This window comes from Bos taurus, chromosome X, assembly GCF_002263795.3.
Source record: "Bos taurus isolate L1 Dominette 01449 registration number 42190680 breed Hereford chromosome X, ARS-UCD2.0, whole genome shotgun sequence".
In the NCBI taxonomy this organism is placed as follows: Eukaryota; Metazoa; Chordata; class Mammalia; order Artiodactyla; family Bovidae; genus Bos; species Bos taurus.
Window position 1 is genome coordinate 86,451,962 of NC_037357.1, and position 22,619 is coordinate 86,474,580.

Below are 22,619 nucleotides of genomic sequence, written 5' to 3' on the forward strand. Positions count from 1 at the left end.
GTGCTGAGTGTGAGGTTTAGCACTTGGGTCCTGTCAGTCCCTTGGGTGTCCCAAGCCCCTCTCTCCCTGCATCCCTTTCTGACATCTCTGGGTTTCTCCCTGTCCCTGTCTCCTTCCACCTCTGTGCATATATCAGTATATTTCTTTTTTCTTTGTGTGTGTCTTTAAGAGAGCTGGCACAGGGGAAGATGGTGAGATGCCCAAACCTCTCTCTGGCCTCTGTGTTCTAAAATCTATCACCTAGCTCTTTGCTCATAAAGCCCAGAGTTCCAGTAACCCCTAGTTCTGCACACTGCAGGGTGAGTCTGAAGCAGGGGAGTAAGTTAGGACGACTTGCGGCTGTCATAATGCAGGTCTCAGGCACTATTGTGGTGATCCTGATGGCTGCCAACGTGGAGGCCAAGATCTACGAACGCTGTGACCTGGCAAAGAAGCTGGAAGCAGCAGGCCTCAACGGCTTCAAGGGCTATACCATTGGAGACTGTGAGAACCCAGTTGCCCCAAATCCCACCCATGCAGTGAGCTGCCCACCACACTCAGACCCAGACCCCACCCCCTTGCTATCTGTTATCTCCCCAGGCTAGGGAATGATCCTCTTGGTCACCCTCTGACTGTTATGAGTAGTTTAACTAACTCTAGTTTCATCATCATTGCCTTCCCAACCATTTACCCTCATCTCTACTAACACCACCATCATTACCATCAATGTCACCACTGCTTAAATCACCATGAATGCCATCACCACTGCCATTACCAACACCTTTCCAGAGTCACCAACATCAACACCACCACCAAACCAAGATCATCACCCCCACAACTGAGAGGAAAACCATGCCTGCCCCACTCCCTCCTACCCTCTTCCCTCTTCCCAGGACTCATGCCTCTCTGCTACCTTTTCCCTCCCTGCTCCAGGGCTGTGCATGGCACACTATGAGAGTGGCTTTGACACTTCCTTCGTGAACCACAATCCCGATGGCAGCAGTGAATATGGCATTTTTCAGCTGAATTCCGCCTGGTGGTGTTACAATGGTGTTACACCCAGCGAGAACCTCTGCCACATGGATTGTCATGGTGAGGCAGCACTGAGGACACACTGAAGCCCTGCCTGGCGCCTCCCCAGCGTGCAGAGGGCAAGACTGCCTAAGCCGTAATCTTGAGTAACAAGCAGAAGATTTATAGGGAAAGGAGCAGAGTTGCCTGGGCTGTTTCAGATCCCAACCAGCCTGTATCCTTACCCAGACTGCCCTGAGGTGCTGTCTAGGTCAGGAGGACTCAGAGCTCCCAACCCTCACCTAGAATGGAGGCTGCCATTTTCTAGGACTAGGAATCAGGAGGGGGAAACTGTCCTGATTTGGGATTAGGATTGTCCAGGCCTAGAGGGAAGAAGCTGCTATCTGTCTGTAGGAACAGAAACAAGGTACCTCTGTGCAGAAAGGAGAGAATTTTCCAGACAAGAGTGTTGTATTGTTAAGGACAAAACTGAATAGCAGTAGAAGTTGTTCAGGGGTGGCCGAAATGGAGACTAAGGCTATCTGGGACCAGCCCAAATGGAGGTTGAAGCTGTCCAAGTCCTGCCACAGTGACAGAAGAGGTAACCCAGGACTTGTCCACTTGAAGGTTGAGGTCATCCAGGACTAGTCAACATGGTGGTTGAGATTATTAACTAGTCCAAATGACAGTTAAGGTCATCCTCGTCCATCCACCATAGCAGTTAAGATCATTTAGGACCAGGCACCATGGTAGCTGCAGTTGAACAGGACTAGTCAACATGGAGACTAAGGTCACTTGTAGCCAATAAGAATGGGTGTTGAGGTTATCCAGGACCTGACAACATAGTGTTTGAAGTCCCCAGGACTGGCCAACCTTGCAGTTGAATGGTTTCCCAACAAGCCAACATCCACTGCAGTTGAGATCATTCATAACCAAACAAAATGACAGACAGTTGAAGTCATACAGAATTGGCCAACATGGAGTCTGAGGTTGTCCAGGACCAGTCAATATGGTGGGTGAGGTTATATATAACCAGCCAACATGATAGTCAAAATCACCTAGGATCAGTCAATGGGTTAAGGTTCTATAGAACCAGTCAACATGGTAGTTGATGTAATTCATAACAGGCTGATAAGTAAATCAGGTCATCTAGAATCAGGCAGTATAGTGGTTGAAGATATTCAGGTTCCAAGAAACCTAGAACCCCTGGTCCCTTCATATACTGTCACCCTGTTCCTAGTACCCCAGAATACTCTGTCACCTCTTCTCTTTAGAACTGCTCAACCGCCATATTCTGGATGACATTATGTGTGCCAAGAAGGTAGTGTCCTCAGAGAGTGGCATGAGTGCTTGGTACGTTCATGGGGATGGCTTGGACCCTGGGTAGCTGGGATAGTGCCACTGTCACCCCATCAGCCTGTCCACTTCATCCTCCCTCTCTCCCTTCATTTCCCAGGGATTCTTGGAACCAACACTGTTATGGCTATGATTTATCTGAATGGCTCAGGGGATGTCATATGAATGCAAAACCTAACAAAAAAATTATTTCATGACTCAGCTTCCCAGGAATGGAGATTTTATTTTCCTCTCTGTCCTTTCTTCTGTGGCTATAATAAAGGATGATATCTGTAAACAATGCAAACAACCTCTGATGTCTGGCTTTCTTCATTTTTCCAGTGCCTTAAGGTGCCCCTATTCAATCACTCCCTCCATATAGTCAAAGCTCTAATCAGGGGACATGAGATCACTTGGGGTGGGGCTGGAAGATAATGTAGTGATTAAGAATATAGGTTCTCCTGGGTTCAGATACCATCTCTACCACTTACTAGCTGGGTTGCCTTGTGTAAGGCACTTAATTTCTTTGTGCCTCTGTTTCCTCATCTGCAAAATGAGGATGATAGTGGTAGTAACTATCTCCTGGGGTTGTTGAGAGAATTAAATGAATTAATGTCTGTTTAAGGTACATAAAGTGGTACACAAAGCAGTTCTAAGTCTGGAGGTAGAAGAGTGGAGTAGGGAGGTATGAAAATTGGCTTCCCTTAAAAAGTATCACTCCCCGTTGAAGTAACTATAGGGTGTTTAAGGCAAATACAGAATCTTCAGGGGAAAATTGAATTGGTTTCAGCTTACACAGGAAGCTCAGTAGGAATTGGGATTTTGAAGCATTCAAATTCTCTCACATAGTACCATTCTAACTCTCAGCCCCCAACTCCTTCTTTCATGATCTATAACCAAAGTTTCAAATGACAAACTGGGAATTTAGGCCAGGAATTCAACAGCTGCACAAGGTAATAATTATTTTTACAGTCCATTTTGAGCAGAGAATTTAGGCATTTGAACTTGCCATTCTTTCCCTTTATGCTGGCCAGCCCCATTGGAAGCAGCCACCCCCATGAGGAAACAGTCTCTCACATTCTTTGTATTCTTTGATTGCAGTGGATATTCAACTACCCAAAGCCTTGTTTTCAGTGCTGACTTCATTCAAGATAAGCACAGATGATCATTAAGGCGGCTATCTGCACTGCATGCTGAGAAATGCCAGAGCCCCCTTCCTTAATGCCACCTGGATTTCCCCTGCCTTCACCCTCAACCAGCCTAGATGACCAAATTTCACATTTCCTTGAGGGTCCAATAAAAGGTACCATCACACTGGATACCAATTTCTGAATGAGATACTTATTTATCAAATGAAGCATAGATAAACTCTGGTGAATTTAAGTAAAAATCAGATCTTCTAAAACCCTAGCAGGTAGCTCACAGTATTTCTGGGAAGATTGCATGATCAAATTCAGAAAGGGGGAAGGTCCACACACACAGAAAAAGCCAAAATCTTGACCACAGAATAGGTCGGGGCAGATATACTAGCACTGGGACTTCCCTGGTGGTCCAGTGGCTATGATTCTGCACTCCCAATGCAGGGGGCCTGCGTTCAATCCCTGATGAGGAAATTCGATGCCACATGCAGCAACTGAAAAGATCCCACATGCCACAAGGGAAGATCAAAGACCACAAGTGCTGCAACTAATACTGAGCGCAACTAAATAAGAAATACGGGCATTATCAATTGTTGCTTTTGAAAACTGGATTTGATGCCCTAGTGTTTCCTTCACATTGTTCTGATCATGTATCCCTTCTATTTATTTACATTTATAGTATATCATTGTTATTCCTTGAGTGGTTATCTCTAGATCTCTAATTTTATATCATGGGGTTTACTGATTCTTCTGACCATCAAGGTGTTCTCCCTGAATTGAGCCAGAACGTAAGAGAGCCCCTTGTGCTGGCAGGCCTTTGGTTTCCTGAAGAGTTGCATCTCTTTAGTTTTGCCTCAGCAGGACACCTTTGACTGACATGAAGACATTTTAAGTCACACATAGAGCAATGTTATCCCCGCATTTATCACAAGATTGCAGATGAGGCTGAACTATCAGAAAAATGTCTTCAAACCTCAATGCCAGGAAATCTTTGCTTCTGAGAAGTGGCTCACTTTCCCTATATGGTTGAGATAAATAAAGCAAGTGTTTTTCCATCCCTTTATGTCATGGCTTCCAAGAAGCTCAGAAAATAACTAGCTCAACATAATTATTAAAGATCCTATGATCTACATATATACGTTTCAATTTTGCTTTGGTTTTGCCCCACTTTTCTAGTCCTGCTGCTGCTGCTGCTGCTGCTAAGTCGCTTCAGTCGTGTCCGGCTCTGTGTGACCCCATAGAAGGCAGCCCACCAGGCTCCCCCACCCCTGGGATTCTCCAGGCAAGAACACTGGAGTGGGTTGCCATTTCCTTCTCCAATGCAAGAAAGTGAAAAGTGAAAGTGAAGTCGCCCAGTCATGTCCGACCCTCAGCGACCCCATGGACTGCAGCCCACCAGGCTCCTCAACAAATAATAATATACTAAAAACATAAGGTTTATTATATGTGTGCCGGGTATTGTTCTAAACACTCAATTATCTTCACAACAACCATAATGGTGTAGGTATTATTATTACCACTCTCTTCATCATCATCCCCATTTCACAGATGGGGAAACTAAGGCGCAGAGAAGTTGGAGACTTGCCTGAACTTAGAAAGTTATTAAGGACACTTTGGGTCCAGAGTCTGTGTTCTTAATTACTATTAGTTCCTTGCCTCTAAGTGTCCTAACAGGTCGCAGGGAGGGGAGCAAATAACAACTTGCCTGGAACTTAGTCATGTCTGACTTGTGGAGTGAGGGCAGTGGTCTAAAAAGGCAGAACAGTTGAGTGAAGAAAACAGAAGAGTTGGAGATGGCATGGAAAAGTTAGATTGAAAGTTCACCAAATCATCAGGCTAGAAGTCCATAAATGCCAGTTAAAATGGCCATAACTATAGCCAAAAAATGGGAAAGAACATGTTTTCCCCGCAGACCTCCATCATTCAACATCACCACCCTATCAGGGACCTCACCGGACCTCCCAACACTCATTCTCACCCATTACTGACTCCAGAGACCCGCCCCCCATTTCACACCCTACAGACCCTCCCATCACTCCAAATACCCTCATCATTCACTCTACAGATTCCCCCATCACTGACTTTAGAGACCTCTCATCACAAACCCCACAAATGTGTCATCACACACACCCCCAAAAAAACACACCCATCAATTACCCTACACACCCTATCACTCATCCCACATCCCCTGTCACGCATTCCACAGATGCTATCACTCAGCTTACAGACCTCTCACCATGTACCCCCGGAGACTTTTATTGGTCATATCAGAGCACCTCTCCAAGTAATCACCCAGTAAATTCACGTCTTTACAAAGCCCATACTCACACGAGTAACTGCCCACAGACCACTAGCCCTGTCTCACTTTCATTCTGAGTGAACCCTCTACCCTCTTTCATCCCCTTCTCTGATGTTAAGAACAGAATTCTTATTCTGGCGAGATCTGCCTGGAATTTCCAAAATCAGTCACAACTTCTTCTGACAACTACTTTCTTGGTCCTTGACCCCCACCATCGGTGCATTCCTGATCACCGGGCAATTGCTCTTCCTAAGACCATCAGTGTTAGTAGCCCGTAGCATCACTGATAGCAGTGTTCTGTAACAGCATTGACTGTGTGTGGCTGGCAAGAAAAATGGCCGTGCCAATAAACCAGATCATCAAGGGAGCAGACATCTTTACAAAGGTTACCACTCTATAGCAGAGAAAGTTTGGAAAAGATGGAATTTCGGAAAGAATTTGAAAATTTGCAATAAAAGCAGAACCTTTTGTATAAAGGCTAGCGATGGGCAAGTTATACTCACATTTTGGGGAGGTTCCTGGGAACTCATAGGTACAAACATAGAGCTGAGGACCACAGACCCCTGTGGGGAGATACCACTGGGGAGATGCAGGAGGGAGGCCAGGAATAGTGCAGCTCTCCCTGGAAACTATTACAGGAAAGAAGAAAGGCAAAGCTGGGAATGATACACTCCTCTAGAGATCAGTCAGTATGCATCACTGGAGACATAGGGAGAAAGTAGTGGGTAGTAGTCCTCTCAAGAAGATAAAATTATGGAGATGCAGTAAAGCAGTCCTTATGATAGACGCCATTGGGCTAGCAGTGGTGAAGGCCCGAGTTGGTACGCTCCTCTGTGGGAGATACCACTGGCATAGATGGGGGGAACGCTGAGGGTGGTACAATTCTGTACTCAAAGAAAGAGATGTATGAAGAAACTGGTACCAGTAAGCATAAGTACACAGAGTTGGAGACAGAAGCCCCAGGGGAATTGGGGCAAAATGGGATCCTAAAAGGAGACTAGGTGAGAATCCAGATCTGATAGTGACCCTCCAGGCCCATTTTGCATCCTCCTCCTGGGAACCGACCACAGAAATATGAGGTGTAACCAAGATACCAGGGTCAAAGTCCTATGGGTTGGGGCCCTGGGTCTCCCTGAGGCCTAGAGGAGGAACATACAGGGGGCAAACCAGTGCTCAGGTTCTGAACCTTTAATGCTCTACCATATTAATCATACTCTACTACTTAGTCAGGTGAAAGGCAAAATGCATGGGACACTAAAGGAGATTGTTTTTTCCAGGCTTTTGCAATAGGGAAGACTTTCTTTAAAGAGAAACTTCTCAAAGGCAAGGAAAGCAATCTAGGGTTTTATGTTGTTGTTCAGTCGTTCAGTCACTCATTCATGTCCAACTTTTTGCGACTCCATGAACTGCAGCACACCAGGCTTTCATCCTCACTATCTCCCAGAATTTGCTCAAACTCGAGTCCATCGAGTCAGTAATGCTATCTAAAGAAGCAGGTAAAAAGAGTCATATTTGAGTCATGAGGAAGGACGAGGACAGGATTTATCTTGGAATATGCAGAAGTATGGGGGACTGCTATGGACTGAATTGTGTCCCTCCTAAAATTCATATGTTAAATCTTTAACCCCCAATGTGCTATTATTTGGAAATAGGGTCTTAGGGAGTAATTAGCGTTCAGTGAACTATTTTTAATTAATTAATTTTATTTCTTTATGGCTGTACTGGGTCTTCATTGCTGCGTGCAGGCTTTCTCTAGTTGTGGTGAGTGTCAGGGTACTCTCCAGTTGCGGTGCACGGGCCTCTCATTGTGGTGGCTTCTCTTGTTTCAGAGCACTGGCTGAAGGGCAGGTGGGCTCAGAAGTTGCGACTCGTGGACTCTAGAGCACAAACTCAGTAGTTGTGGTGCACAAGCTTAGCTGCCCCATGGTGTGTGGAATCTTCCCCAACCGGAGATTGAACCCGTGTCCCCTGCATTGGCAGGCAAAATCTTAACCACTGGACTACCAGAGAAGTCCTGTATCTCATATTAATACCTTTTTATTTCAAACAATGTTCTCACATATTTATTACTGAACTAACCTGCTAGTGAAGAAACAAAGAGAACATAGAAACAAAGGGAAAAATCACTTTTCTAATAAAACCTGTGCAAATTTCCAGATAGCAGTAATGTTTTCAGCTTGGTAAGATGCTAGTGACTCTGATACAGCATAAATATGTGTGCCATCTTATGTGCAATTCCTTACAGACCCAGCTTTGTTAGTCTCCAGTGTCTCCTCTTGGAGTTGTACCTGATTTTATTACCAGTTTATTCCCAATCCATTAGGGAATGGGACTATTCTTCTTTTGTTTCTTGTCCAGGAATCACTTAATCCTGAAAGTCTTATGAGAAGAAAGTCATAGCGAGGAACAGAATCAATTGAACACACACCACAATTGTGGAGAAAGGGAGAGACAGTCAACATCTCTTTTACTGTGGTAAAATACACATTACATGAAATTTACTATTTTAATCATTTTAAAGTGTACAATTCAGTGTCATTTAGTACATTCACAATGCTCTGCAACCATTTCCACTATTTAGTTCCAGACCATCTTCATCACCCCCCAAAAAAGTGCTTACCCATTTCCTATTCCCTCCTACCCCCAGCCCATGGTTATTACTAATCTACTTTATATCTCTATGGATTTGCCTATTCTGGATATTTCATGCAAATAGAATCATATACTATGTGGCTTTTTGTATCTGGTTTATTTCACTTAGCATGTCTTCAAGATTCACCCATGTGGTGGTATGGTATCTGTAATCATTCCTTTTCATGGAAAAATTGTACAGCTATACCACATTTGGTTTATCCACTCATCAGCTGATAGACATTCGAGTTGCTTCCACCTTTTAGCTGTTGTGAATAGTGCTGCTATGAATATTTGTGTACAAATTTGTGTTTGAATTTCTGTTTTTAATTTTATTGGGTACATTCCTAAGTGTAGAATTGCTGGATCATATGGTATTTCTATGTTTAACTTTTTGAGGAACTATTTTCCACTGTTGCTGCACTGTAGGTGTCCAATTTCTCCACATTCTCCCAAACACTTGCCATTTTCTGTTTGTTTTTATTATAGGCATCCTAATAGCTGTGAAGTGGTATCTCATTGTGGTTTTGATGTGCATTTTCCTAATGATTAGTGAGGTCACAAAGAGTCGGACACGACTGAGCGCCTTCCCTTTCACTTTTCACTTTCATGCATTGGAGAAGGAAATGGCAACCCACTCCAGCATTCTTGCCTGGAGAGTCCCAGGGACGGGGGAGCCTGGTGGGCTGCCATCTATGGGGTCACACAGAGCCAGACATGACTGAAGTGACTTAGCAGCAGTAGCAGCAGTGAGGTCTTTCCAGGTGGTGCTAGTGGTAAAGAACCTGCCTGCCAATGCAGGAGACATAAGAGATGCAGGTTCGATCCCTAGGTTAGAAAGATCTCCTGGAAGAGGGCATGGCAACCCACTCCAGTATTCTTGCCTGGCGAATCCCATGGACAGAAGAGCCTGGAGGGCTACAGTCCATAGAGTCAGACATGACTGAAACGACTTAGCATGCATGCAATGCCTAATGACAGTGAGAATATTTCATGTGCTTATTGGCCACGTGTATGTCTTCTCTGGAGAAATGTCTTTGGAAAAAAATGTCTTTTGTAAATGGATTTTTGTTGTCAATTGTAAGAGTTCTTTATACATTATGGATACCAAATGCTTATCTAATGTATGATTAGCAAATACTTCCTCTGATTCTCTAGGTTGCCTTTTGACTCTCCTGATAATGTCCTTTGATGCATCAAAGTTTTTATTTTTATTTTCTGGTCACACTGTGCAGCTTGCAGGATCTTGGTTCCCTCACCAGAGATTGAACCCAGGCCCTTGGCAGTGAAAGCCCAGAGTCCTAACCACTGTACCACCAGTGAGTTCCCAAAAGTTTTACATTTTGATGCAGTCTAATTTCTCTAATATGTCTTTCATTGCTTATGGTTTTAGTGTCATATCTCAGAGACCATTGTCAAATCTAAGGTCACAATGATTTACCCCTATGTTTTCTTCATATAAGAATGTTTTACTTCTTATATTTATGTCTTTGGTAAATTTTGAATTAATTTTTACATGTGATATGAAGTTAGGTTCCAATTTCCTTCTTTTGTATGTGGAAATCCAGATGTCCTCGCACACTGCTGAAGAGACTTCTCTTTCCCCCATTGAATTGTCTTGGCACTCTTATTGAAATCAATTGACCATAAAAGTGTGGGTTTATTTCTGGATTTTCAATTATATTCCATTGACAGGTACATCTATCTTTGTGCCAGTATCACACTGTAGCTTTGTAGTAGGATTTGAAACCAGGAAGTGTGAGTTCTCCAATTTGTTCTTTTTCAGATTGTTTTGGCTATTCAGGGTCCTTTGTAATTTCATATAAATTTTGGTACCTGCATTTCCATTCCTGCAAAAAAAGAGGCCTTTGGAATTTTGATAGGAATTGCATTGAATCTATAGATTGCTTTGGGGAATATTGCCATCTTAACAATGTTAAGTCTTCCAGTCTGTGAACACTGGAAGTCTTTCCATTATTTAGGTCTTTCATTTCTTTCAATGAAGCTTTGTATTTTTAAGTGTACAAGTCTTGCACCTATTTGGTTAAATTTATTAATAAGTATTTTATCCTTTTTGATCCTATAAAATGGATCATAAATAGAATTACTATAAATAGAATAAAATAGATTATAAATAGAATTGTTTTTCTTAATTTCTGTTTCAGATTGTTCATTGCCAGTGTGTAGAAATACAAGTGATTCTTATATGTTGAAATTTTACATTGCCACTTTGCTGAATTTAGTTATAAGTGCTAATAGGTTTTTGTGGATTCTTTTTTTTTTTACTTCAATAAAAATATTTATTTATTTATTTATTTTTAACTTTACAATATTGTATTGGTTTTGCCATACATCAACATGCATCTGCCACAGGTGTACACGTGTTCCCCATCCTGAACCCCCCTCCTGCCTCCCTCCACATACCATCCCTCTGGGTCATCCCAGTGCACCAGGAGTGTGTGTGTGTGTGTGTGATCATATCATCTTGGAATAGAAATAGGTTTACTTCAATTTTGGTGCCTTTTATTCCTTCCTTGACTGAAAATCACTCTGGCTAGACCTTCAAGTACAATGTTTAGCAGAAGTGACAAAACTGGGCCTTCTTGTCTTGTTCTCCATTTTAGGAGGATACTTTCAGTCTCACTATTGAGAATGAGATTAGCTATGGGTTTTCTATAAATGCCCTTTAACAGGTTGAGGAAGTTGCCTTCTATTCCTGGTTTGTTGAGTGTTTTTTTAATCATGAAAGGATGTTAGATTTTGTCAAATGGTTTTTATGCATCAATGAGATGGTATTATGTGGTTGAGATATTTTCTAATTTCAGTTGTAATTTGCTCTTGATCCATGGGTTATTTATAAGTGTGTGACTTATTTTCAAACATTTCAGGATTTTCTAGTTATCTATTATAGACATGTAGTTTAATCCCACCGTGGTCAGAGAATATACACTGTATAACTTCATCCTTTGAAATTTGTTGAGACTTTCTTTATGTACCAACATGGGATCTAGTTGGATAAATACTCCTCATGCACCTGAAAGGACTGTGAATTCTTTAGTTATTGGGTGTAGTAATTATATGAATTTGTGCTAATTATATGAAGTTGGTTAACTGTGATGTTCAACTCTTCTATATCACTTCTGATTTTCTTCTGTTTGTTCTATTCCTGACAGAGGTGTGTTCAAATCTCTAGCTATGTTGTGGGTTTGTCTATTTTACCCTTTAATTCTATCAACTTTCACTTTGTATGTTTTGAACCTATGCTACTATGTGATGTAGTAAGCAGAATAATGAACCCCCAAAGATGCCCCGTACTAATCCCCAGAAACTGAATATGATGAGTTACCATGCACATGAATGCTTTTTACATGACAGAAAGGACATTACAGGTGTAATTAAGATTATTAATCAGTGGATCTTAATTTAGAGAGATTATCCCACATTACCCATATAGGCCCAGTGTAATTGTTCAGTTCAGTTCAGTCGCTCAGTCGTGTCCGACTCTTCGCGACCCCATGAATCGCAGCATGCCAGGCCTCCCTGTCCATCACCAACTCCCAGAGTTCACTCAGACTCACGTCCATCGAGTCAGTGATGCCATCCAGCCATCTCATCTTCTGTCGTCCCCTTCTCCTCCTGCCCCCAATCCCTCCCAGCATCAGAATCTTTTCCAATGAGTCAACTCTTCGCATGTGGTAGCCAAAGTACTGGAGTTTCAGCTTCAACATCAGTCCTTCCAATGAACGTGCAGGACTGATCTCCTTCAGGATGGACTGGTTGGATCTCCTTGCAGTCCAAGGGACTCTCAGGAGTCTTCTCCAACACCACAGTTCAAAAGCATCAATTCTTTGGCGCTCAGCTTTCTTTATAGTCCAACTCTCACATCCATACATGACTACATTGTTGTGGGGAAGAACTGGGCCTTTTCTGCTGACCAATGCTGGCTGTAGGCATTTCAGTTTTCAATGCATCTTATCAATTTGCTGAGCATACTTCTCAGATGTAATTGTTTTGCCAAGATTCAGAAAGCTGTAGTGGATCAGATGGGCTGCAGACCACCAAACCTTGACCTTTTTTTGGTGCAAAAAAGGTGGTAGCCAAAGTACTGGAGTTTCAGCTTTAGCATCATTCCTTCCAAAGAAATCCCAGGGCTGATCTCCTTCAGAATGGACTGGTTGGATCTCCTTGCAGTCCAAGGGACTCTCAAGAGTCTTCTCCAACTATAAACACAAATAAAATCACATCTAAACACACCATACTCAAATTGATGAAACCCAAAATTATAACAAAAACCTTAGAAGTAGACAAAGGAAAAACAATAAGATGAATGGCTGGGTTTTCAAAAGAAATTCTGGTAATTAGAAAAAAAATGGAATGATATCTTTGAAGTGCTGAAAGGAAAAAAAAATCTGCCAACTGAGAATTCTACACCCAATTCTATACTGGTAGTCCAAAACAGCAGATGAAATAAATACAAATATTTAATACAAAATTTAATACAAAGCTAAGAGAATTCATCACCAGTAGACTTATACTACTAGAAATACTAAGTGGAGTTATTTTAATCTGATCCCAAATGGAAGCAAGAAATATAGAAAGGAATGAAGAGGCACAGAAAAGTTGAACATAAAAGGATGAAAAAATATATACAATGAAATCACTAATAGAAAGCTGTTGTAGCTATAACAATAGCAAAGCAAGGAGGCTGTAAGGTAGAAGTATTGGTAGAGATAAAGAAGGAAATTTCATAATGATAAAAGTGATAAAAGCTTCAGAAGATTCAGCAGTTCTCGAATTTTAATCTACCTGCATTATTAGCTTTTGTTGCTGCTGTAATAAATTATCACAAACTTAACAGCTTAAAGCAACACCCATTTATTACTTCACAGTTTCCATGGGACAGATGCCCAGGCAAAATGTGGCTCAGCTGGGTTCTCTTTTGAAGGTTTCTATATAAGGTTGAAATTATGGTGTTGTCAGGGCTGTGTTCCTTTCTGGAGGCTCTAGGGAAGAATATACTTCCAAAGTCATACAGTTTGTTTTCATAATTCATTTATTTTTTCACATAGTCCCCTCCATCTTTAAGATGACAGTAGCATGGCAACTTCTTTCTGTGCTTTGAATCACTGACTTTCCCTTCTGCCTTCCTCTTCTACCAGTATCTGCTTTTAAGGGCTCATACAATTACACTCTCATCTCACATGCTAGTAAAGTAATGCTCAAAATTCTCCAAGCCAGGCTTCAGCAACACGTGAACCGTGAACTTCCTGATGTTCAAGCTGGTTTTAGAAAAGGCAGAGGAACCAGAGATCAAATTGCCAACATCTGCTGGATCATGGAAAAAGCAAGAGAGTTCCTGAAAAACATCTATTTCTGCTTTATTGACTATGCCAAAGCCTTTGACTGTGTGGATCACAATAAACTGTGGAAAATTCTGAAAGAGATGGGAATACCAGAGCACCTGACCTGCCTCTTGAGAAACCTATATGCAGAACAGGAAGCAACAGTTAGAACTGGACATGGAACAACAGACTGGTTCCAAATAGGAATAGGAGTATGTCAAGGCTGTATATTATCACCCTGCTTATTTAAATTATATGCAGAGTACATCATGAGAAATGCTGGACTGGAAGAAGCACAAGCTGGAATCAAGATTGCCGGGAGAAATATCAATAACCTCAGATATGCAGATGACATCACCCTTATGGCAGAAAGTGAAAAAGAACTAAAAAGCCTCTTGATGAAAGTGAAAGAGGAGAGTGAAAAAGTTGGCTTAAAGCTCAACATTCAGAAAACGAAGATCATGGCATCCGGTCCCATCACTTCATGGGAAATAGATGGGGAAACAGTGGAAACAGTGTCAGACTTTATTTTTTTGGGCTCCAAAATCACTGCAGATGGTGAGTGCAGCCATGAAATTAAAAGACGCTTACTCCTTGCAAGAAAAGTTATGACCAACCTAGATAGCATATTCAAAAGCATATTCGGAAAGAGTCGGACACGACTGAGCAACTGAACTGAACTGAACTTATATGAGATTTCAGTTATATATTGCTATGTAACAAATGACCACAAAACTTAGTAACTTACAACAACAACTATGTATTATTTTAAGGAGTCTGAGGATTGCCTGGGTAATTCCTCTGCTGTTCTCACCTGGGCTCACATATCCAGCTGCAGTCAGCTGGAATGTCCAAGAAGGCCTCTCTCTCATGTCAGGGGCTTTACCTGGGGTGACTGTAATGGCTAAAATGGCTGGGCCTCTCTTCTCCACTTAGATTTCCATCCTTGACTTCTTTGCATAATGGAGGAAGAGTTCTACAAGAGTGAAGGCAGAAACTGCAAATCTCAAACTTTTGAGATTTGGGCTATAACAAGCATAACATCACTTCTGTGACATTGTACTAGTCGAAGTAAATAACCAGGCCAGCCCAATGTAAGAATGGGAGAAAATGAAAAGGATTGTGGCCATTTTAAACTTACTACATGTGGCAAAGAAATAATGTTCCTCCTAATTTTTCCAATACCAATGCCCATCTGATCTAGATCTTAAATCAAATTAGCTATTAATTCTTCCACCACCAATGCTTCTCTGTTTCTTAGACTCATGAATCTGTTACTACTTCTACAATCAACATCCCTGAGGTCTAAACTGCATCTTTGGTATTGCTAATATTCCCCCTATAACTACCCCTCCTGACTATTCAGAATGTCCAGGTTTCTCTTAACCCTTCTATCAGCAGTGTTCCTCTTGCCTGAGTATCAAAGGTAGATCTCATACAACCATTTCACAATCAATGACTCTGCTATGGATCATTAAAAATATGTTAATTCTTTTGTAATTAAAGTATGGGTCTCAAATTATGAGTCCCTTTTCCACCATCAGTATTGATCAAATGTGCTCTTGAATCTGTATCTTGAATCTATTCTAACTTTTGTTAACTCTGTCAGAGACTTTGGGATTCCAGGGGCAGAAAGATTGTAAAGAGAAAGTGAAAGTTGCTCAGTCATGTCCAACTCTTTGCAACCCCATGAACTATATAGCCCATGGAATTCTCCAGGCCAGAATACTGGAGTGGGTAGCCTTTCCCTTCTCTGGGGGATTTTCCCAACCCAGAGATGGAACCCAGGTCTCCCACATTGCAGGAGGATTCTTTACCAGCTGAGCCACAAGGAAAGCCCAGAAAGATTGTAAGTGATAGGCAAAGATTGGCCTTGGCAGATCTCAGAGGAGCCAATGGGAGGCTGAGAGGATATTAGTACTGAGTGACAGGCAGAGGTGAACTGTACCCATTTGAGGGGCCAGTGGCTGAAAGTGACAGGCAAGGATAGACACTGGGAAGACAATGGAAGGCCTGGAAGACAATTATGCTTGGGCTATAAGTGGCAAGCAGGAGTTGACTCTGCCCTACTGAAGGGGCAATGGGAGGCTCAGAAGATAGTGAGAATGTGACACTAGCACTGTGAATGACAGCCTGGAATGGGCTCTGTCACACTGAAAAGCCAGTGAAGGCTTCCCTGGTGGCTCAGTGGTAAAGAATCTGCCTGCCAGTGCAGGAGACACAGGTTTCATCCCTGGTCCAGGAAGATTCTACATGCCATGGGGCACATTAGCCTGAGGGCCACCACTATTGAGCCTGTGGTATAGAGTCTGGGAAATGCAACTACTGAGCCCACACACCCTAGAGCTCCACAACAAGAGAAGCCATTGCAATGAGAAGTCCATGGACCCACCACTTGCCACAACTAGAGAAAAGGCTGTGCAGCAATAAAGACCCAGAATAGCAAAAAAAAAAAAAAAAAAGCCAATGATAGGCCTGGAAAGTGGTAATGCTGGTGCTGCAAATAACAGGCTAGGGTGGATCCTGCCCAAATAAAAGGGTCCGTGGGAGTCCTGGAGGGTGCTGACCCTGGGGCTGCAAGTGACAAGCAAGGGTTGGCTCTATCAGCAGTAAAGAATCTGTGGTAGATCTGAAGGATTGCAGTGCTGGGGTTTGATGGTCAGATAAGGTGGGCCATGCCAGCACTGAAGGAACAGTAGAAATTCTGGAGGGCTGTGAGTGATAGGCAGAAGCAGGTTTTATCCTACTGAAGCCCAGTGGGAGGTTGCAGGAAAGGTGATACTGGGTCTAAGGACCAATAAGAGACATGGAGGGTGGTAATGGTGGGTCTGTGAGTGACAGGCCAGGTCAAGTTCTACTGGATTAAAGACTCAATGGAAATTGTAATGCTAAGGCTATGAGTGACAGCCTGGGAGCACGCCCTGAAACCATTAAATGATCAATGAAAAGCCTAGACAGCAGTGACTCTTGGGTTGTGAGTGATGGGCAGGTGCTGACTTTGCCAATATATAGCCCCATGGCACCCCACTCCAGTATTCTTGCCTAGAAAATCCCATGGATGGAGGAGCCTGGTAGGCTGCAGTCCATGGGGTCGAGAAGAGTCGGACACGACTGAGCAACTTCACTTTCACTTTTCACTTTCATGCACTGGAGAAGGAAATGGCAACCCACTCCAGTGTTCTTGCCTGGAGAATCCCAGGAACGGCGGAGCCTGGTGGGCTGTCATCTATGGGGTCACACAGAGTCAGACACAACTGAAGCCAACTTAGCAGCAGTAGCAGCCCCAATATGAGTCAGTGACCCCAAGCCTGGGAGAAGTGGTACTAGCATTGAAGCCAATAGGAGGACTGCAGGTGGTGATGTTTGGACCAAGAGTGACAGGTGGGGATAGGCTCTGCCACATTGAAGAGCCATCAACCAAATCCCTTTGCTTTAACCATGAATCTGGATTTCTACAAACTAGTCCACCATCACCTGTTTCATATTCCTGACCATAAACCTGAGACTTTCTTATCTATTTCACCATAATCTGACATCCCAACTGTACCTTAGTAAACACTTTCACCAACACTTTTCTGGTCTAACATTAAACCCAGTCAGTCAGTTTAGTTTGCTCAGTCGTGTCCCACTCTTTGAATCCAGGTCTCTGTCAAATATTGTGCCATTAATGGCTTTATGATCTCAGGTCAATTCCAGCCCTTTATGAACTATTCCATCATAAATGCTATTTTGGTGTAAATCTTGAATCCAGACTGTTATTAACAATACCACTATCAATACCCCTCTGCTGTAAATTTGTATCTGGCCCTGTGTTAACTATTCCAACATCAATTTCATTTTGATCTGGATACCAAATCCCAAGCATCAGACAACTCTTCTATCATTGCTGTCCCCCTAAACTGACCTCCAATTTGGGTCTCTGTTAACTTGACTACCATCAATTTCCTTCTTTTTTAGAACTTGTCTTTGGTTCTATTATCTTGTCTTTGATCAATGCCTCTATTAAGTTTTCCAGTATCTCTGATATTCTAGACTGATTTCAAAGTCAGCCACTCTAAACTATTCCACCTATACCTTGAAACTATAGTAATTAACTCTTTAATAATTAGTGTAATACAAACAATAATCACGCTTGGGTCTAGGTCTCAAATCCTTGGCTTCTGTCAATTCCTTCATCAATGCCTCTCTGCTTTGAAATTGAAAAATATCTCTGTCAACTTCTCCACTGTGAATATCCATCTGCTGTGACCCTGAAGCCAGGTCACTTAACCACCATTAATGCCCCTTGAGTCTGACCTTGAAAGTGAATTTCTGTTACTATGTCTCCATTAGTGTCCCTCAGCTGTAACTTCAAACCCAGAGCCTCTATTACCTCTTCCAACATGAATGCCCCTTTGGACAGACCTCAAACTCAAGTATATTTTAAACTATTCTACTATCAAGGTCTCTGTGGATTTACCTTAATCCCAGGCCCCTGTTAACCCCTCCACCACAAATTATCTTCTGGTCTAGATCTCAAATCCCAGGCCTCTGATTTATCTACCTCTATCAGTTTTATTCTGGTCTGACTTCAAATTTTGGTTTGTGAATTCTTTCAAAATCAGTGCCCCTTTGGCTTAGATCTAAAATCATGAACCTGTTACCAGTTCTATTATTAATGTTCTTCTCAACTTAGGACCTAGAATGAATGCTTTTACTTTCAAATTCTCTCTGGGCTGATACTGAACCTGGACACCTGTTACCTGTTCCACTATCAGTGCTCCTCCTGTGACCCATGTGTCTGTTAACTATTCTTCCATTAATACCCTTCTAGTCTAACCTTGAATCTGGGCTTTTGTTAAATATTTTAATATCCAGCTTTTCAGGTGTGAACTTGAACCCAAGATTTTCAGTTTTCCCCTATTTATTGAGGTATAACTGACAAACAAAAAGTACCACCCTGAGCTTCCCTGGTGGCTCAGTGGTAAAGAATCTGCCTGTAATGCACAAGACCCAGGTTCAATCCCTGGATCAGGAAGATCCCCTGGAGAAGGGAATGGTTATCCACTCCAGTTGGAGAAGGCAATGGCACCCCACTCCAGTACTCCTGCCTGAAAAATCCCATGGACAGAGGAGCCTGGAAGGCTTCAGTCCATGGGGTCGCTGAGGGTGGTACACGACTGAGCGACCTCACTTTCACTTTTCACTTTCATGCATTGGAGAAGGAAATGGCAACCCACTCCAGTGTTCTTGCCTGGAGAATCCCAGGGGTGGGGGAGCCTGGTGGGCTGCCGTCTATGGGGTCACACAGAGTCGGACACGACTGAAGTGACTTAGCAGCAGTAGCAGCAGCATCCACTCCAGTATTCTCACCTGGAGAATTCCATGGACAGAGGAATCTGGTGGTCTACAGTTCATGAGGTTGCAAAGAGTCAGACACAACTTTGAATGAGCACCACAATTAAGTTAATTAACACATTTGTCACCTCACATATTTACTCTTGGAAGTGGTGGTAAGAACAGTTAAGATCCGCATTCTTAGCAAATTTCCAGTATACAATGTATTATTAACTATAGTAACTCTGCTGTAAATTAGATCCCCAGAACCTATTTCTCTTTTTACTGAAAGCTTGTATCGTTTTACCAACCTCTCCCCATTTCCCCCACCCCTTAACCCCTGGCAACCAACATTCTACTCTTTGTTTCTATGAGTTAGTTTACTTTAGATTCCACATATAAATTACACCATACATATTTCACTAAGCATAATGCCCTTCAGGTTCATCCATGTTGTTGCAAGTGGCAGGAGTTTCTTCTTTTATTGCTGTATAATATTCTATAGTGTGTGTGTTCATGTATTTTCTTTATCCATTCATCTGTCAACAGGCACTTAGATTGTCTCCATACCATGGCTATTGTGAATAATGCTGCAATGAACATGAGAGTACAGATATCTCTCAGAGACTCTGATTTCATTGCCTCTGGGTATATACCCAGAAGTGAGAATACTGGATCAATTTTTAATTTTTCAAAGAATCTCCTCACTTTTCCTTATAGTGGCTATTGTTGTTTGGTTGCTTAGTTATGTCTGGCCTTTTGCAACACCATGGGCTGCAGCACACCAGGCTTCCCTGTCCTTCACCATCTCCCAGAACTTGCTCAAACTCATGTCCCTTGAGTCAGTGATGCCATCCAACCATCTCATCCTCTGCCGTCCCCTTCTCCTGCCTTCTATCTTTCCCAGCATCAGGGTCTTTTCCAATGAGTTGGCTCTTCGCATTAGGTAGCCAAAGTATTGGAGCTTCAGCTTCAGCACCAGTCCTTGCAATGAATATTCAGGACTGATTTCCTTCAGGATTGACTGGTTTGATCTCCTTGCAAGGAACTCTCAAGAGTCTTCTCCAGCACCACATTTCAAAAGTGGCTGTACCAATTCACACTCCCACAAACAATGTATAAATGTTCCCTTTTCTGCACACTCTCACCAACACTTGACATCTCTTGTCTATCAAGCCTCTTTTTAGTATTACACCATCTATGCTGCTCTGGCATGACCTTAGCTTGGGCTTCTTCAAATTATTCCATCAGTAACTCTCTGTTCTAGACCTTTAAACTGTGCCTCCACCTTCACTTATACAATCAGTAACCCTTGATTCTGAACTAGTACCTATGTCTCTGTTAACTATGCTAACATCAAACCAACAGCCTTTCTGGCCTGATGGCTTGGGATTTTGTTCATTCTTCCTCTATCAATGACTCTGTGATTATTAATTTTTATATCAATTTTACTGGACCATGACTTTGGTTGAATATTATTCTGTGTGTCTGAGAGTGTTTCTTGATGAGATTAACATTTGAATTGTAAACAAGTAAGGCAGATTGCCCTCCCTAAAGTGAGAGGCCCTATCCAATCTATTGAAGGCATGAATAGAAGAAAAGACTCAGTAAGGGAAAATGCACTCTCTAAGCCTAACTATCTTTGAGATGGACACCATTCTTGTGCACCCTGACTGTAACTTACACCATTGGCTCTCCTGGGTTTCCAGCTTTCTGATTGCAGATCTTGGGGCTTATTAGCCTCCATAACTGTGTGAGCCAATAACTTTATAATAAATCTTTTTATGTATGCATGCCCATGTGCACAAATGTGCACACACCACTAGACACACACACACTCATACACACATACACACAATCAGTTCTGTTTCTCTGAAAAAACCCAGACTAATACAACCCTTTTGTTCTGATTTGGAACCTGGGCCCCTGTTAACTATTTAATCATTAATACTTTTCTGATTTGACCTAAAACTCAGGCTTCTGTTAAGCATCCCATCTTCACTAGCTTTCTGCTGTAATCTCAGCCCAGGCCTCTGTTAACCTTTCCACCATCAATGACCTCAATCTCAGTGTTCTTGAACTATTCCATTATCATTGCTACTCTGATCCAGGCCTCTGATATTAATCCACTGACAATTTTCTTTTGTGAACTCAAACATTTGTCTCTATTAACTCTTCTATCATCTGTTGTTAACTTGAACTTGGGTTTGTTTTTATTCTTCCATCACCATCATCTGTCTGCTATGACCTCCTATTCTAGTCACCATTTTGCTCCCCATGCCCTCTAGTCTATGTTTTGAACCCTTCTGCTAACCATTCCATCAGCAACGATTCTCTAGTCTAGATATCAAATCCTAGGCCTCTGATCATACTTTCCCCACCGTGCCCCTCTTCCTTGACTGTAAATTTAGGTTACTCTTAACTCTTTCACTATCAATGGTTCTTTGCTCTAAATCTCAAAGCCTGGGTCTCTGAGCTCTGTTCTGCCATCAGTATCTCTGGCTTTTATTGTCAATTCAAGTACTTGTTAATGGTTCCAACATTAATGTCCCTCTGGACAGACCAAAAAGTTGAATACTTATTAAACTTTCCACCATTTATGTTGCTATGGTCCAATCTCAGTTCAGGCCTTCTTCAGGTGACTATACAAGGGTGTGGATACCAGGAGTGACTCATTGGAAGGCATGACTCATTCGGATACAGTAATATAACAGTCTACGACAATTGTTAATAATTCCCACATCACTGCTGATCCAGGTCTCTGTTAACTTTTCCAATATTAATGGCCTATGATTCTTAAGTAAAATATGTGACTTTGTGAATTCTTCTACCATCAATACTCCTCTGGTCTGGATTTTGTTCCTGGACATATGGAACAAATTTCACCATAAAGGTCTTTTTGGTTTGTCCTCAAATAAAGCCTTGTATTATATTTTCAATCATCAGAACATTACCAAACCAAACTTGGGTCTGCCTTGCCTACTACACAGCACTCCTGACACCAGGTTATGGTGAAGGGAATTATGGCTTTAATTGCAGATGCCAAGCAAGGAGAAGGGGCAGCTCATGCTCAAAAGACCAGAACTCCCTGACAGCTTTCAAGGAAAGATATTTAAAGCAACATTATGGGTGGGGGCTGCAGGGTATGTAATCAGCTCATGGACTTTATTCTGATTGGTTGTTGGTGGCAAGATAACAGGGTGATGTTTCAGGAATTTTAATCATCAACCTATTCCAATCAGTCTGAGGTCTAGTGCTTATGCTCAGCATGGAGTCATCACCCTTCACCTGAGTAGGGGGCTTTAGTTTCCCCCAAACAACTCAAAGTTATGTGTCAGATTGTTATATATATATATATAAAATCTTGAGGAGGAAATAAGACTCCGTCTTTTCACTGAACTCTTGTTTCTTTTCTGCTTTTCCTTTGTTTCTGCATTCCGTAACTTCCCTAATTAGTAACTGTTTGAGTCTGCTCTCTGGAACTCAGGGAATTCTAGGAGACTAAGGTCTTTTTCTACAAACAAGAAACAGGGGACACAGAGGGACTTTTGAGCCAGTAGGGTCTCA

The 22,619-nt window shown here is 42.2% G+C and overlaps 1 protein-coding gene across 1 annotated transcript; it reads left to right on the forward strand.

Moving 5' to 3' along the window:
- Positions 1-289: 289 nt before the first annotated feature.
- SPACA5 (sperm acrosome associated 5) lies at positions 290-2,627 on the forward strand. The gene is given in 4 exon segments (NM_001040536.2): positions 290-483; positions 913-1,071; positions 2,265-2,343; positions 2,447-2,627. Coding segments are annotated over 4 exon segments (471 nt in total). The 5' UTR covers positions 290-347; the 3' UTR covers positions 2,544-2,627.
- The last annotated feature ends 19,992 nt before the right edge of the window (positions 2,628-22,619 follow it).